General features: G+C 41.0%; 1 protein-coding gene across 2 annotated transcripts in view; it reads right to left on the bottom strand.

Annotated features, from left to right (window-relative positions):
* Nucleotides 1–16,960, bottom strand: part of kif20ba (kinesin family member 20Ba) — a 119,849-nt gene that overhangs the window by 58,939 nt on the left and 43,950 nt on the right. For both annotated transcript variants that reach the window (XM_055162739.1, XM_055162740.1), the window contains exons 23-30: nucleotides 16,690–16,750; nucleotides 14,450–14,575; nucleotides 13,033–13,157; nucleotides 12,026–12,181; nucleotides 11,239–11,433; nucleotides 8,869–8,985; nucleotides 5,097–5,183; nucleotides 3,237–3,446 (exon numbers count right to left, since the gene is read on the bottom strand). In XM_055162739.1, the coding sequence (XP_055018714.1) occupies nucleotides 3,237–3,446; nucleotides 5,097–5,183; nucleotides 8,869–8,985; nucleotides 11,239–11,433; nucleotides 12,026–12,181; nucleotides 13,033–13,157; nucleotides 14,450–14,575; nucleotides 16,690–16,750 (1,077 nt within the window). The remainder of the gene's footprint in view (nucleotides 1–3,236; nucleotides 3,447–5,096; nucleotides 5,184–8,868; nucleotides 8,986–11,238; nucleotides 11,434–12,025; nucleotides 12,182–13,032; nucleotides 13,158–14,449; nucleotides 14,576–16,689; nucleotides 16,751–16,960) is intronic.

The following is a 16,960-nucleotide window of genomic DNA, read 5'->3' as shown; positions in this document are numbered from 1 at the left end:
AAAACGTTAATGATTACTTGAAAATCGATTGCTTAAGACAATTTAATCAGATGCCCGTCGATAGTTCACATTCACCTTTTGCCTATAGTTCAGGAGAGATCGGCAATTCCAGGGTTGAAATTATAAAAATGATTCTAGTGACGGTGTGTGGAGTTTAAAAGAAGCGAAAAAGAGCGTTTCCTGTATTACCACGTGACATCACAAGGTGGAACTGAGTGTTTTCTGTCTAATCGCCTAAATGTGCAGGGTTTGTGCGTAAAAAAAATGCGTGAATGAAACAAAACACAACTCCGGGTCTGTTTTTGACGAGGAACCGACATTAGAACAGATTAGAAAATAGCGTAATACTGGTCCTTTAACACCCAATCAATACGCAGTGCTCCCTCTTTAAACACGGGTGATTGTTTTCGCGCGTGGGTAGCGTTACTAAAGGCACGAGAGCGTCATGAATATTTGTGAAACATGACTAATTTATGTACACGCGGATGCCAGATTCCTGTTCGGTTCCCTGACTGATCTCACCGAGTGGGTTGGTTGGAAAGACGGGTGCGATTTTTTAAATTTATTTTCCACGCAACATGTGAAATACGAAACGCCGTATCTAAAAATAAGTGAAAAAGCTTGTCTCCGGGTGCTGGAGTGATTCTCTTTCAGAACACGTACGGAACTATTTTAGGGAGATCGGAGAATGAAGTGTTTGATTTGAAAAAATATCAGAATATATCTGTGAATTTGAACCGCGTTGGGTTTAAAAACAGAAAGATAACGACAAAATTACACTTTTATTTGGTACTGGCATGTTCTAAAGCCGCTCTAGATGAGTTTTGAGTGATGTGTGCTCATTCTGACACTCATAATTGATTTTTTAATTTTGTATTACACATTTTTTTGCATTTAAAAAGCCCTGTACTCGATTTTTTCTCATGTATTTGACTAAAACTGGTCTTGCCCTGGTAGATATCTTGTAAAAGCAGCTCTTGAGGTGAAAATAAATCTAGTGCCTACTGTCTGCATCATTTTTATTTATTTTTATTGACTTGAAAAGATTGGCTTTGACAATAGACGCATCCCACTGAGAATCTCATTACTGTTTATTTTGCACGATCATAAAAGATAAACTTTGTGCCTTCTTCATTACTATTATTAGTTTGTACGACCATAAACGAAAACAGAAAAATCCTGAAATGTTTTGTTCTCATTGCTGTTTATTTTGTACGATCATAAACGATAAACTTTGTGCCTAGATTAACATTATTATTAGTTTGTACGACCATAAACGAAAACACGTTTCTGCATGTATGTATATGTTGTTATACATATGTGTGTAAACATTTATATTGAGTATATTTACTGGTTATATATGATGTGTATATGTATGTATGTATGTATGTATGTATGTATGTATGTATGTATGTATGTACATGTGTGTACATGTGTACATGTGTGTGTACTTGCATATGTATGTAAGTATGTGTGGATATGTTTTTGTATATATGTGGGTATATTTCTGCATAATGACAGGTAAACACTCCAAAGGTAATATAAAATTAAAAAAAAAAAGTGAACAACATGATTATATAAAACAATTGGTGTAGGATTCTTTTTTTTTTTAACTTCATCCTCCTCCTTTTGAGCACCAGGTCCCAAATATGTTCATGTATATATCCCTATTTGGTAACACTTTATAATAACTACACCTTACTTAGCCTTAATAAAGCATGAACAAAGACTTGATTAATAATAAACAAAGATTTAATTAATAATGATTCATGCTTAGTAAATTTTTAATAAAGGATAATTAGTCTTCACTTTAGAAAAGCTCTCAAAAAGACTTAACAGATAACAGCTGCCTGAATGATCATTGCATTACATTATTAGTAAATCATTCTCTCATAGCTTATTAATGATTAATAAATGCTCAAATGGTTAGTTCATGAGTAATTAAGTATGAAATAATTATGAATAACTATTTACAGCACAGGCAAATTAAGTCCAAGTGCGAATTAAGGTAGTAATTAAGTAGTTACTAAGCGTGAATAATTATTAATTAAATCTTTGTTCATTATTAATTAAGCCTTTGTTCATGCTTTATTGAGGCTAAATACGGTGTAGTTATTATAAAGTGTTACCCACTATTTTTGTTATTGTTTTTGAATTTTGTTGTACCCGGCTCAAACAAATCAATCAATCAATCAAACATGGCAGTTTGATGCTCACTTTTTCGGAAAATCCTTCGCGGTATTGCGCGATGACCGGAAGTCTGAAATTCATGATGCATGTATAGTGTAATATCTGCGCACTTTAAATGGCCCATCTCCTTGCAAAATCCACTTTTCAGATCTTTCTACCTTCTCAGAGTGATGTGTGGGTCTTGTATTTGTCGCTGAAGTGGTTTTTAGATGGTTGATTCTGCATTTTTAGAACAAATTGCAGTGTATTTCTTCTGCCCTCCCACATGACAACGAACTAAAGCTGCTACAACGATGACGCGGCAGATTCACCTATGACACGTTTGACATAACAGAAAACACTTCACACCCGACCCCCTCCACCGCTCCACCACCTCCACCCCGACTGCAGTGAACACGATATAATAAATTTATCTACTTGAGCTTCGTGCTCCTCAAAGTCCTCGTCCGATTCTGGGTCCAACACATGCGGCTGAACGCGCTGTATCTCCATGATGAATAAAAGTTTATTCCTGCCTCTATCAGGGTCACGTCTGTCTCCCCCTCCCTCCCTGAGATGGCGGAGGAAGGGCGGCTCACTCAGAGTCTACGTCACGTTTGGAGGGCGGAGCCTGTGCTTTCTCAGGACGGGCGGAGGGAGGAGCAATAGTCGGACTTTCATAGTTCCTGGTCTGTGACTGTCTCCAAGAAATCAGGAAGATTTCAGAACTATTGTGTAATGGATGTTCCAAAACTCAAACTGTGCTTGTTTATGTGCAGAAGATACAATGTGAAAAGAAATATTTTACATCAGATGGACATTTAAAGAACAAATAAAGTGTTTGGAGCGTGTGTGTGTGTGTTGTATGTGTGTATGTGTTTGCGTGTATGTGTGTGTGTGTTTGCGCGTGTGTGTGTGTGTGTTTGCATGTTTGTGTGTGTGTGTTGTACCTTCTCCATCTCGTTGCTCTTCCTCTTGCGTGCAGACCTGGTGATCTTGTGTTTGTGTGTGTTTGTGTGTGTAGGGGTGTGTGTGTGTGTGTGTGTGTGTTTGCGTGTGTGTTGTACCTTCTCCATCTCGTTGCTCTTCCTCTTGCGTGCAGACCTGGTGATCTTGACGGTGACGGCGCTCTCCTCGCCCTGCCTCCTCAGGGCCATGCGGTTGGGCTGCAGGGGGCTGAAGGAGATCTCCAGCTCGGGTCTGGGGAAGCGGCTGGTCCGGCCGTTCTCCGTGGAGATCTCGGACGAGTCCAGCACCGACGGGCAGCTGGCTGAGCTCTGCGGACGTTCAAACGACGCGGGGGTTAAATAAAAGCTGCACCGTGTAACTTTTCTGGTGCATGATCTGTTCATTTAAAGCTTTTCTCCATGGAGACGTTATTCCTTTGTCTGGAATGTTCCACAGTAGGGGTGTGCAAAAATATCAAAATATCGATATATCGTATCGTTTAATGTGATGATACAGTATCGATATCATGGGCTACTGTATCGATATTTCACAAAGAGTATTTTTAGGTGTGTTTTACTAAATTATTTTGTTACAGAGCTACTGTTTTGTTGCTTGTGGAGTGAAAGGAAACTCATTTATGCGACACATTTGACATTTTCACTGTTTTGATGATTTAAATGTTTGTGTTTCATATGAACTTTGCACAAGAAGTGGTTTAACAAAGACTTTTAGTATCACAGCCACGATTTAGCCTTTATTTTTTATTGAACCGTATCGAAACGATTTGAAATATATCATATCGAATCGAAAGTGCACTGTATCGAGATATGTATCGTATCATGGCCTGTGTATCAAGATATGTATCGTATCGGCAACTTCTTAATGATACCCAGCACTATTCCACAGTATGGCATTAAACCTTCCTATCTCCATGGAGACCAAACCAGACGGTGCTCCAGGTCAGATCTGTGGAGAGGCGACCCCGCTCCCAGCCAGAATGTCAGCACAAAATTTACACACTTTTCTCACACAGGACACTTACAATTTCCTTTTTACATCCTTCTGAAAACTTATCGCTGCTTCGTCCTTTTGTTATTTTCCTCCTTCTTTGTTCGAAATGAATAAGGTAAGTGAGGAATAACTTTTTTAAAAACAAACTAGTTCTGGGGCGTCGCTCACAACAAGAACGTCTGATTTTCTAGGTATTTTTGAGTTATAAAACCACCTGTAATTAAATAAATGTAATGTTCACATGTAATGTGTGAACAGATTTTTGTTGGTATTTCAAGTAGGGGTGTGCAAAATATAAAAATATTGATATATCGTATCGTTTACTTTGATGATCAGTATCAATATCGGGGACTGCTGTATCGATATATCGCCAAGAGTATTTTTTTGGTATATTTTACTAAATTATTTGTTACCCTGCTACTGTTTTGTTGCTTGTTTAGTAGAAAGAAACTCATTTATGCGACACATTTGACATTTTTTCTGTTTTGATGATTAAAATGTTTGTGTTTCATATGAACTTTGCACAAGAAGTGGTTTAACAAAGACTTTTAGTATCACAGCCACGATTTAGCCTTTATTTTTTATTGAACCGTATCGAAACGATTTGAAATATATCATATCGAATCGAAAGTGCACTGTATCGAGATATGTATCGTATCATGGCCTGTGTATCAAGATATGTATCGTATCGGCAACTTCTTAATGATACCCAGCACTATTCCACAGTATGGCATTAAACCTTCCTATCTCCATGGAGACCAAACCAGACGGTGCTCCAGGTCAGATCTGTGGAGAGGCGACCCGGCTCCCAGCCAGAATGTTTGTTTTTCTTAGTATTTTTCAGCTATAAAACCACCTGTGATTAAATAAATGTAATGTACAGATGTGTGAATAGTTTTTTGTTGGTATCTCAGACAATCGAGTGAAAATCAGGCCATTTAAATTTACTTTCTGTGCTTTGACTTTACCTGACTGATGACTGAAGTCCTGGTCTCCCTCCTGCCTCTGGATTTGCGAACGAGAGCTTCACTTTCCGGACTCGCGCTGCTCTTAATCTGTCGATAAGAACAAACAGCAGACACAAAAACACACGTGAGTAATGAAATGAGAGGCGGGCGCGCCGACACCGGGCTCGGGCGCTCGGTGACTCGGGTGACTGGCAGCATTTGTCAGAGGCGCGCTGCCAGCGTAACGGCGTCGGCAGCGGAGTACGGGTCCCTGTGGTGCGACGCCGAGTGACGTATTCAGGTTAAGATAGAAAACTGTGATGGAAGACGAGCCGCTTCGTCCTCGTGTTGGTGCAAACGAGTTTATTTTAATACGGAGGAGAAAAGGGACACTGTGTTAAAGTTAAAAAAGACTTTTAGAGGGGAACGAGGAATGGGACGTCTGCTTTTTCTAGTTTTAAAAGGAAGTGTGTGTAAGGTTTTGATTTTAAATTTCAGAAACTTGACCCAACTATCACCACGTTTACATAAGAGATTTAATCCTCAATAAAAATGAATCCCGTTTTAAAAAGTCCATGTAAACACTTAATTCCTAATGCAAATGATTATTTGGAATTAAACTTAAAATTCTGAAGTAAGTGTTTGGTTTTTTCCGATTTTAAAGCTGAATTAATTTTGTTCCTGGATCATGTTTCTCGTTTATTCTTGTTGAATATAACATGGGTGCTTCGGCGCATGATTGTTGTGTCGTCCTTCTGATGTAAGCCGGTGTGGTGTAGGATTTTGACCCCGCGGTGAGGTGACCCCGGGGTCAACTGACCATATAGTATTTTGACCTTGGGGTCAGAATCCTATTATGTTATGTTGACCCCCCCATAGAATATTGACCCCCTATGAAAATCTATATTTTATTACTAAACAACTTGAATTCTATAGAAAAAATGTAGAATATTAATACTATATCTGCAAATTAAAACATATTGACATATTTAAATGTGTTTAATGCAGTTTTACGCACATGGGTTTATGTTTTACAGAAACAAAACTTAAAAGTGCATGGCTCATTTGCATAAACAGCGGCCAGCTCTAATAAGAAGTCATCCAATTTGGCTTTGAAAAAATTTTTCTTTCAAAATATTAATACAAATTGGGAAGGTCAGGGTTAGATTACATTTACTCTGAAACGAATCACTGTATCAGAAACGATCTGCATCCAGACACACCGTTTCTGTGTCCGTAATCCTTCCCTATCCACACAACTTTGAGAATATTTGTTTACATTTTACAGAAATAAACTGAGTGCTCATAAAAACAGTTCACTCCTTGTGTTGCTGATGTGGTTCAGCTTCTGTTGGACTAAAGGACATGACTCAGTGGAATATGAATGTTCTCTCTGTGACAGAGGATGTGCTGCTGATGCTCTGGTTTGTAAATGGTGGAAAAGTTTCGTGGTGCTAAAGTACCAACTTTTGGCTTTCACAGCGACAGTGACGAGTGAATGAAACACAAGCAGCAAAATCAGGAGATGGGGGCGAGCACAGAGAACAACAAAGGAAGCGGTGAAACCAGAATTAAATATAAACATTATATCGATATATACGATATGTCAGAATCCATATCGAGTGTAAAAAATACCTCGATATATTTCAAATATCCTGATATCGCCCTCCCCAGTCCAGGCTACATACAGTTTCTTCAGAAGGTGTTTTGCTGATAAAAAGTGCAGAGTTTGTGTTTGATTGATTGATTGATTCGTTTTTAATTTGAGTTTGAGCCAAGAGAGAAACAATAATCAGGTATGCTACATATACATTGTAAACAACAGAAATGTACATTTCTTGAAAAGGAGTGGGAAGAAGAAAAACGTATATGAACCCACCTCTATTCATGACATAGTTTCAAAAATTATGTGTTTGTTAAATTCTGTGATCAATGTGCAGAAGCAAATATTTACATATAGCAAATTTAATTACATATTATGCATAGAAAATATAATTTTAGCCCCAAATCCTTTTTATTTTCATACATGTTTGGTGAGTACAAACATACATGCGTCAGTACTGTGGTGTTCTGATCACAGTCTTGTTGACAATAAGTCACAGAGTCAATTTTTGTTTTCAAACTGTTTCACTGCCCACTTCTGCCAACAGAATCCGTCCAAGTGGGAGTGGGCGATATTGACAAAGAATTATTTTAGGGGACTGTCAAAACGCCAGAACGGCAAACAGATCAGTGCTGAAGTTCTTTTAGAAGTGTCATGCAAACCTGAACCAAACTTACACATGCCCTTACATCTGGACACATTTAAACACATTTATAAAGAGAACATTTAAAGTTGAGTCAATAAAATAAATAAAAGGCAAAATTTGGAAACTGAATTGCACAGTTTATATATTTGGAACGTTCATCTTGTGAGTCTTGTCCACAGATTTTATAAAGAAGTGGACTAAAGGCCGCCCCACACTACAGCATTTATCGGTGTTAAACGATTTTTAAACATGCGACAAAAAACGCTCACCACAAACACGAGGAAAATCTTACAAGACTTAAAATCTCCAATGGCAAAGTCTGCAGCGGGACACGTCTGCGGACCACAGGATATAAAGTTGTGTTTCCTGTCTACAGTAAAACCACTCGCTCAAGACTCTTAAACTCCGTCCACACTAGTTCATATTCGAGTTGTTTTGGTTGTGTGTACAGTGTTCGTTCACATTAATCCGATGGAAAACGGCTCCAGAGACGGAACGATCTGGCGCCTCCAACTCCCACGAATTCATGTTGGTCCAGATCTGATCCTTGACTGTGTGGACTCCTGAAAACACTGATACTCTGACGTAGGAGCTCGAGTCTCGTCCTTATTGGACACGTCACCGTGACTCGCTCCTTCCTGATTCTCTGGATTTGTGACGTTGGTCATGTGACGATATTACGGAAAACAGTTTAAACAAACCAGAGACAAACGGGAAACTATTTACACAGAACAGACTCACCATCAGCAGAACACCCCTGTGTCACAGAAAGAACACTCATATTCATATACTCATAGTCGTGTCCTTTCAGAAGCTGAACCGACATCAGCGCACAAGGAAAGAGATGCTTTTTTGAGTGCTCAGTTTATGCAAATGAGTCATGTGGTTTTAAGTTTCATTTCTGTAAAATGTAAACAAATGTGCTCAAAGCTGCATGGATAGGCCAGAGTCAACCCTCGGGCCTTAGTTTGATGATTATTTTTTATGTACTGAGTCAATTTGAAATATATCGTATCTGTATCGAGATGTGTATCATAACGTCACCTATGTATCGAGGTATATATCGTATCGGTAACTTGTTAACGACACCCAGCCCTGTTAGCTCAGTCCGTTTACACAGTCTGTGGTCTTGTACCAGAGCCACACGGCGCCACCTAGTGCCTCCGCTCAATTTCATCCAGAGACTCGATCAGGAATCAGGATACACTGGACATTTTACAAGAACTCTGAGAGTTGTAGACCGAGCACTGGCCAATCAGTGAAGAGCTTTGAAGCCGGTGTGGTGACCCCGGGTTCACACTAATAGACGCTATTAGTTTTAAATCATGAAACATTAAAACTGAAAATACAAAAACACATTAATTTGTGCTCAGCAAACAAACGTAGGGATTTTTTTAACTGACGGTAAAGAAGCTGACACTTTCAGACAATTTGCATATTTTTACTTTAATCTGTCTGAATTTTTTTTTTAAATGTAGATATCATTGGTCGTAAGTGAAACTAAAAGCTTCCAGTGTGGTGTGTCTGTGGTGTTCTGGACTGACCTGCTCGTTGTCCCTCTGGGTTCGTGCTTTCTGGAGTTCTTCTTTCAGCCTCTGGATCTCTGCGTCTCGTTCAGACAGAGCGGCCTGGAGCTCTGCCACACTGACCCCGGCACCGGCCTGAAGAACCGGAGAGCACACGTCACGCTAGAACGTCACGCTAGAACGTCACGCCAGAACGTCACGCCAGAACGTCACGCCAGAACGTCACGCCAGAACGTCACGCCAGAACGTCACGCCAGAACGTCACGCCAGAACGTCACGCCAGAACGTCACGCCAGAACGTCACGCTAGAACGTCACAGCAGAACGTCACACCAGAACGTCACAGCAGAACGTCACAGCAGAACGTCACAGGAGAACGTCACAGCAGAACGTCACAGGAGAACGTCACACTAGAACGTCACACTAGAACGTCACAGCAGAACGTCACAGCAGAACGTCACACCAGAACGTCACACCAGAACGTCACACCAGAACGTCACACCAGAACGTCACACTAGAACGTCACAGCAGAACGTCACAGCAGAACGTCACAGGAGAACGTCACAGGAGAACGTCACAGCAGAACGTCACACCAGAACGTCACAGCAGAACGTCACAGCAGAACGTCACAGCAGAACGTCACAGCAGAACGTCACAGCAGAACGTCACACTAGAACGTCACACCAGAACGTCACAGCAGAACGTCACACCAGAACGTCACACTAGAACGTCACACCAGAACGTCACACTAGAACGTCACACCAGAACGTCACAGCAGAACGTCACACTAGAACGACACAGCAGAACGTCACACTAGAACGTCACAGCAGAACGTCACACTAGAAGGTCACACTAAAATGTCGCACTAAAACATCACACCAAAACGTCACAGCAGAAACCAGGACTAAACCAGGACTCACTGTTGGGATGGGCTCGGGGGTGACCACAGGAGAAAGAACCGGTGTTCCGGCGCAAAGGTCTACCCCGGTCGCCCACTATCTGCCCGCATTAAATTCCAGAACGTTAAAACCCGCTTGTTTCAACAACTATTTGCCCGCGGGGACCCGACCCGGTGCACGACTCTGGACTCTACAGTGCTTCTCTCTTCCTTCAGCGTGTCCAGAAGTCCAACTTTTTGTGCGATGTTTAGCGTCTTCCTCTGTCTTTTGGGGCGAGCACAGGAGACTTTGTCAATGCAGAACGTTTCGTCGACATTGTGGGTTTTGTCGGGGAGAAAACTACTTCTTCAAAAATCTCACGGCTCGCGATCGAACATTTATGTAAATTTGTCAAACTGAACACATTCTGTACTGTACAGGAGACAGTCTACGGTCTACAGTCTTTTAGCCAATCAGGACGCAGGGGGAGGAGCAATATGCATTCATACAGCGAGACCACAAAAGGTGAACCGTGATATAACGTGAGGGACAACTGTGTACAAAGTTTTGACCGCAGGTTCAGTTCTGTGGTGTTTGTGTTGCTCTTGAACTAAACTGACTCTGTGACTCTGTGTTGTATTTTCCAACGTTTCCTGAAGCTGTGACAGAGCTCCACAGTCTCATGTTCTTACTTGAATGTTTATCTTCTTTTTTGGTTGTTAGAAACCTGTTAAAACTAAGGATAAGCATTCGATGAAATTTCATTAATCGATCGTCGGGAGAATCGATCAATTATCGATTAATCATTAATGTTTTTATATTAAAATTATCATCATTATTATTACTATCTGCACTAATCTGCATAAATAAATTCAACTTCATTCAACAACATATAAACATAATCACTCTAGAGCCACATCAGCTGTTTGACTTTATAATGTGTTTAATGCAGATTTGTGCATTAAACAGACGCTCGGTTTAATGGTCCAATGAAAGGAAATGAAAACCTGAACATTTGCATCACTTACATCACAAAAAAAAAAAAAAAAAACCCGAACAGGCAGAACATTACGTGGAAAACGGAACATGTCTGGGGAAAAACGGACGTTTAGTCTCCCTACGCTACACGCAGCAACCTACATTCAGTTTGTCGATTAAAAAATGAACGTAATCGACGAAATTCTTAATGATCGATTAATCGACTAATCATGCCCATCCCTAATTAAAACGCCTTAAGTCGGTCACATGTGCCACGGTTACCACAGGAACCAGTCTGAATATCCAGGATCCTCTGATGGAGCATGAACACAGGGACATGAGTATCTTTGTTTCTCTGAGCGCAGATAAACACCACATCCACAAAACTGTCAGAACCGGGATAAGACTCATCACCAGGACACTGATGCACATGTAAACGCTCTCATCTCTCACTCCAAATACAAATCCAAGCTCTAAACTGCACATCAGCCCGTCTTTAAGCCCACTGTTTTGTTTGTCTGTGTTGCGCTGACCTCTGGTGGCGGCTGGGGGGCGCTGGGGGCACTGGAGGCGCTCTGCTGCAGCTCCTGGATGAGTTTGTCCTTCTGGGCCTGGCTGGAGAGCAGTTTCTGGAGCTGGACTTCCAGAGCGGACACCAGCGCATCTCTGTCCTTCCTCCACTGCTCCATGGTCTGCTCCTTCTGGGCCAGCTGGGACGACAGAGACTCCTGACGGGACAGAAGATTATGATGAGAGTCTAAATGACACGTTTACATGAGAGCTTTAATAAAAAATCATTTAATTCTGAATGAAAAATGAATTCAGTTTTGAAAAGACCACGTAAGCACTTAGTTCCTAATAAAAATGATAATTCAGAATTAAACTTAATAGTGAAGTAATTGTTTGGTTTATTCAGATTTTAAAGCTGAATTCATTTATTCCTGGATCATGTAAATGTTTGTTCTTGTTAAAAATACCAAGACTGAAAGACTGAAAGTGCCCGACTGTTAAACTCAGACACTGAAGCTGAAGGATTGGATGGATTGTTTGTGGAAGGAAGATTGTTTTGTATTTTATGTGTCAAAACTGAACAATGTTGAGAGTTTTTGTGAATGAGTTGAATAAAGTTTGACTGATCTGACTGTTTTGCCTCTCCTCCCTCTCCTCCACTCTTTACTCCTTCTCCTCCCTCTCCTCCCTCTCCTTTACTCTTTACTCCGGCTCCTCCTTTCTCTCCTCTCTCTCCTTCTCCTCCCTCTCTCCTCCCTCGCTCCTCTTTTCTCTCCTCTGTTCGTTCTGTGCTGCTGCGTCGAGTCTCACCAGTTGGTTCTGTTGTCGTTGGTATTTCTCTCTGTCCTCTGCGAACCTCTTCATGTCCTGGTTCCTCCGGTCCTCGGCGTCCTTGGCCTGTCCGATCAGGGACATCTTCTCCTCCATCCAGGTCTTTCGCTCGCCGCGGTGTTTCTCCAGGCACGTCTGAACAGAAACAAGGGCAACAAAAACAAGGGCATCTGTTAATATTACTTTAATAATGCCATATTACTGTTACTGTTTGTCTCTGGTTTGTTTAAACTATTGTCCTCAATATTGTCACATGACGATGTCACGAACCCAGAGAATCAGGAAGTGTCACAGTGACGTGTCCAATAAGGACGAGATTCGAGCTCCTACATCAGAGTATCAGTGTTTTCAGGAGTCCACACAGTCAAGGATCAGATCTGTACCAACATGAACTCGTGGAGCTGGAGGCACCAGATCGATCCGTCTCTGGAGCCGTTTCCAGTCAGATTAGTGTGAACGAACTCTGCATTTGTGGATTTCTCAAAATGAGTGTCTTAAAATTACGTCATACTGGAAATCGGTGGATTCGTGTAACTGGTGATCCACAAATGTGAATCACATTTTACAAACAGAATTTTTTGTTTTACAAATGAAATAATTTTTTGCAAATGAAAAAAATATATATTTGCAAATACACATCTATTTGTAAATACCAAAATACAAGTTACAAATATTAAATTTGCATTTGTGGATCAAAACACGTGAAGCGTTTTCTGCTACGTCAAACGTGTCATAGGTGAATCTGCCGCGTCATCGTTGTAGCAGCTTTAGTTCGTTGTCACGTGGGAGGTGGCAGAAACACACTGCAATTTGTTTAAAAAAAAATCTAAAAACCACTTGGGCAACAAATACAAGACTCACACATCACTCTTAGAAGGTAGAAAGCTCTGAAAAGTTGATTCTGCATGACATGGGCCCTACTTTAAAGTGTGACTGAGATACAAAATACAAAATAGAGCTGTGTGTAAAAGGTTTAGAGCCGACACCTTGAGGTTCTCCTGGGCCTGGGCCGTCTCCTCTTTGGAGACTCGGAGCTCGTGAGAGGAGGAGTCCGGCTGCTGTCCGCTGGGCCCGTCCTTTCTCAGCAACAGATTTTTGAGTTTATCCACCTCTGCAAAAGACAAAATCAGAAACAGATCAATACATAAAACAGTTGGGCAAACAATTTACAATTCTGAACAGTGGAAAGTAACTCTGAATAAACTATGAACTATGAAAACTGACAACCACCTGAGCAAAAGTTGTCTGTGGGCTGCTGTGCCTTTAAAGTTTGTATGGAGGATTTATTTAAAGTTTCAAAAATGTCAATAAAAGTTCAAAATATCATTACAGAGCCAATAGAAAACAAGGAAACTAGAGGTGTGTAAAAATACTGAAATATTGATATATATCGTATCGTTTAATGTGATGATTCAGCATCGATATCGTGAGCTGCTGTATCGATACATCACCAAGAGGATTCTTTTGGTTTATTTTACTCAATTATTTTGTTTCAGCTCCAGTTTTGTTGTTTGTTCAGAGGAAGGAAACTCGTTTATGCGACACATTTGACATTTTCACTGTTCTGATGCTTTAAATGTTTGTGTTTCATAAGAACTTTACACAAGAAGAAAGTTTAACAAAGACTAAACCAGGACTAAATGAGATTTAAACCAGGACTAAAACAGGTCTAAACTTTGACTAAAACAAGACTAAATCAGGTCTAAACCAGGTCTAAACCAGGTCTAAACCAGGACTAAACCAGGACTAAACGAGATTTAAACCAGGACTAAAACAGGTCTAAACTTTGACTAAAACAAGACTAAATCAGGTCTAAACCAGGACTAAACGAGATTAAACCAGGACTAAAACAGGTCTAAACTTTGACTAAACCAGGACTAAACCAGGACTAAACCAGGTCTAAACCAGGTCTAAAACAGGACTAAATTAGGACTAAACCAGGACTAAACAAGGTCTAAATCAGGTCTAAATCAGGATTAAATCAGAACTAAACTCAGACTAAACCAGGACTAAACCAGGTCTAAACCAGGACTAAAACTGGACTAAAACAAGTCTAAACCAGGACTAAACCAGGTCTAAAACAGGTCTAAACAAGGACTAAACCAGGTCTAAAACAGGTCTAAATTAGGTCTAAAAAAGGTCTAACCCAGGACTAATCAGAGAGTTACTGTATTTCTTGACAGTAGTTTTAGAGCATCAAAATTCAGACCCTAAATCGATACTAAAACTAAAATGTGTAAAAGTGTCTTAGATGTCTTAAGAAACAGGTTTTTCTGTTTTCATCGTGTCACTGAAATCAGTACTGAGTTTTGAGTCTATTCCTTAGTCTTAAAGTTATTCAAATTATTACATTACCCGTATTTACAGAGTGAATGTAAACTAGGTCAGATGTTTGTTCATTACCGCTGGTCAGCTGCTGGATGTGGTTGTCTTTCTCCTCCATCACGTGCTCCATCTGCTCCTGGGTCTCCTCCTGCTCCGACAGGGCCAGGCGCATGTTCTCAATCACCTGCTTTTTGGCCTCCAGCTCTAACGAACGAAAACAGAAGGAACCGAGGTCAAACTGTCGGCTCGTCACGTAAAAGGCCCAGATTAAACTCTCCCGCTCGTCTGATCCGTGTTATATCGAGCGCGTTTAAGTTCACATCAGTGTTCAGGATACTGTGTTTACCGTATTTTCCGCACTATTAGTCGCTCTGGATTATAAGACACACTGTCATTAAATGGTCTATTTTTGAACTTTTTTCACAAATAAACGGCGTGGGACTTTAAATGAAACCCAACAGTGTGATGGGTGAGTGGTTTTGTTTGTTTGTTCGTTCACGGTGACTCTGGGCTTTGTTCAGTTGTGGCGTGTAGGGAGGGTGTGTCTGGGACCAACGGATTGTCGGCGTGTTCACAGTGACTCAGTTGTTCAGTCGTGTCTAGAAGCGGCACGTTGCGCTCGTGGCTTTTTCGGTTCGTTCCTCCGTTCCGTTCCTCGTCGGCGTGGAGTGATGAGTGTGTGTGTGGGTGTGTTTCGCTGTGCGGTCGCTGTCTGCTCTGTGTGTGTTTGTGTGTTCTGTGTGTGGTGTGTTTGTAGTTTACTGAAGTCGTGATGGGGAGTGGATTCGTGTATGGGGCGCTCTGGATTGTGGCGTGCGGTCCTTTTTTGATGGGGTTGGAGGCTTACCCATTGACGCCGGATACTGCGCTGCACAGCGCTGAGTCTCCTGTCGGTGTCCGGATTGTCTGGCAATCAGTGTAACTGGTAAAGGCGGAGCCACATCTGGAAGCATGGGGGGCGTGTCCTCCTCTCGCTTCCATTCACTCCCATAGAGACGCAAAACTGCCAGAGCTGTACTGTCGCGTTAAACCTTCTTTATCGTAGCGTATTATTTCCCCATTGAAAAATAATCCAAATGTATCCCGCACATGTTCCCATCAAGACCTGGCATTTGAAGTAACAAACGTTGCGCTTTACTGCAGCGCATGAACGCAGCTCAAACACTTGATCTGTTCACTGTTCCAGACGCTCCTATAACAGGTGCCATATCGCTATGTCATGTAACAAATAAACATGGTCAAACACAAAAATGCTGACAGTGACAATGACAGTGAAGACACGGATACATTTGGATTATTTTTCAATGGGGAAATAATATGCCACGATAAAGAAGGTTTAACGCGACAGTACAGCTCCTGCAGTTTTGTGTCTCTCTATGGGAGTGAATGGAAGCGAGAGGAGGACACGCCCCCCATGCTTCCAGGTGTGGCCCCACCTTTACCAGTTACGCTGATCGCCAGAAAATCCGTAACACCGACAAGAGACTCAGCACAGCGCAGCATCCGGCGTCAATGGGTAAGAGCGCAACTAATAGCCCGGAAAATACAGTACATGCACACTGAGAAACCGGGACACTCATCTCTCTGTGACATGATCAAATAGAGTATCCCGGTTTCTTGACATAATCTTACAAATGCACAAGTGCAATAACTGACTTAATTTTATTTAATAAACAAGGAAAAACCATGAGCTCCTTTACCAGAGGAAGCTCGGGGGGTTTAACCAGCGTTAAGGAGCTATGAGGTATAATCCCACAATCCACTGCACAAATCAAACCAAACGATTCCAAACAGCAGATTCTTCATTAAAATCTTCTGCATAAATAAACTCAACTTTACAACATAAAAACCAGAACCACTATAGAACCACATCAGCCCGTTTGACATTATAATTTATCTTTGCGCAAATTTGTTTACATTTTACAGAACTTAAAACCACATGACTCATTTGCATAAACTATAAACTGATAAAAACAGCTCTTTCCTTGTGCGCTGATGTGGTTCAGCTTCTGTCGGACTAAAGGACATTTCCAATCTCGACTGAACTAAAGGGAAAAGTGAACCAGAAAACTACCACTTCATGACATCACACAGTGGGACAGATGATTTTGAGCTTTGAAGATGTAGCTGTAGATGTTTAATATATAGGACCTTTAAATGAAATATTTTGTACAAATATCAAAATTAGAAAACCAGACGTCCAAGTTTCCAACCAGATTAAATAATTTCTCAGAAAGCAGGAAAACTCGGAACAGTTCTGCTACTACTACTACTGTCTTGTTCAGAAAATGGTGGTGTTTTGTTGTTTTTGTTTTTACCTTTAGATGCGTTTTGGTAAAGCTGCTGCGTCTGCTCTGACTTGCTGTGAGACGACTGGTCCTGCAAAAACATTAGTGACAAATATTAAAACTGCACATACTTCAGGTCAGTAGAGACATCGCTGTACACAGGGTTCACACTCTTTCACTGACAACATTTATGACTTTTTCATTAGGTAAGTGAATTTTCCATGACTTTACGGCACCTACATGTGTAGAACTGATCAGACTTTTAGGTGTAAATCTGAAACATTAACTCTTTCCACTCACC

The sequence above is a fragment of the Boleophthalmus pectinirostris genome, unplaced genomic scaffold (assembly GCF_026225935.1).
Source record: "Boleophthalmus pectinirostris isolate CB_2022bp ecotype Guang Dong unplaced genomic scaffold, ASM2622593v1 HiC_scaffold_5, whole genome shotgun sequence".
Taxonomy (NCBI): domain Eukaryota; kingdom Metazoa; phylum Chordata; class Actinopteri; order Gobiiformes; family Gobiidae; genus Boleophthalmus; species Boleophthalmus pectinirostris.
Note: the sequence above shows the minus strand (reverse complement) of the source record. Positions and strands in the feature narration are given on the sequence as shown.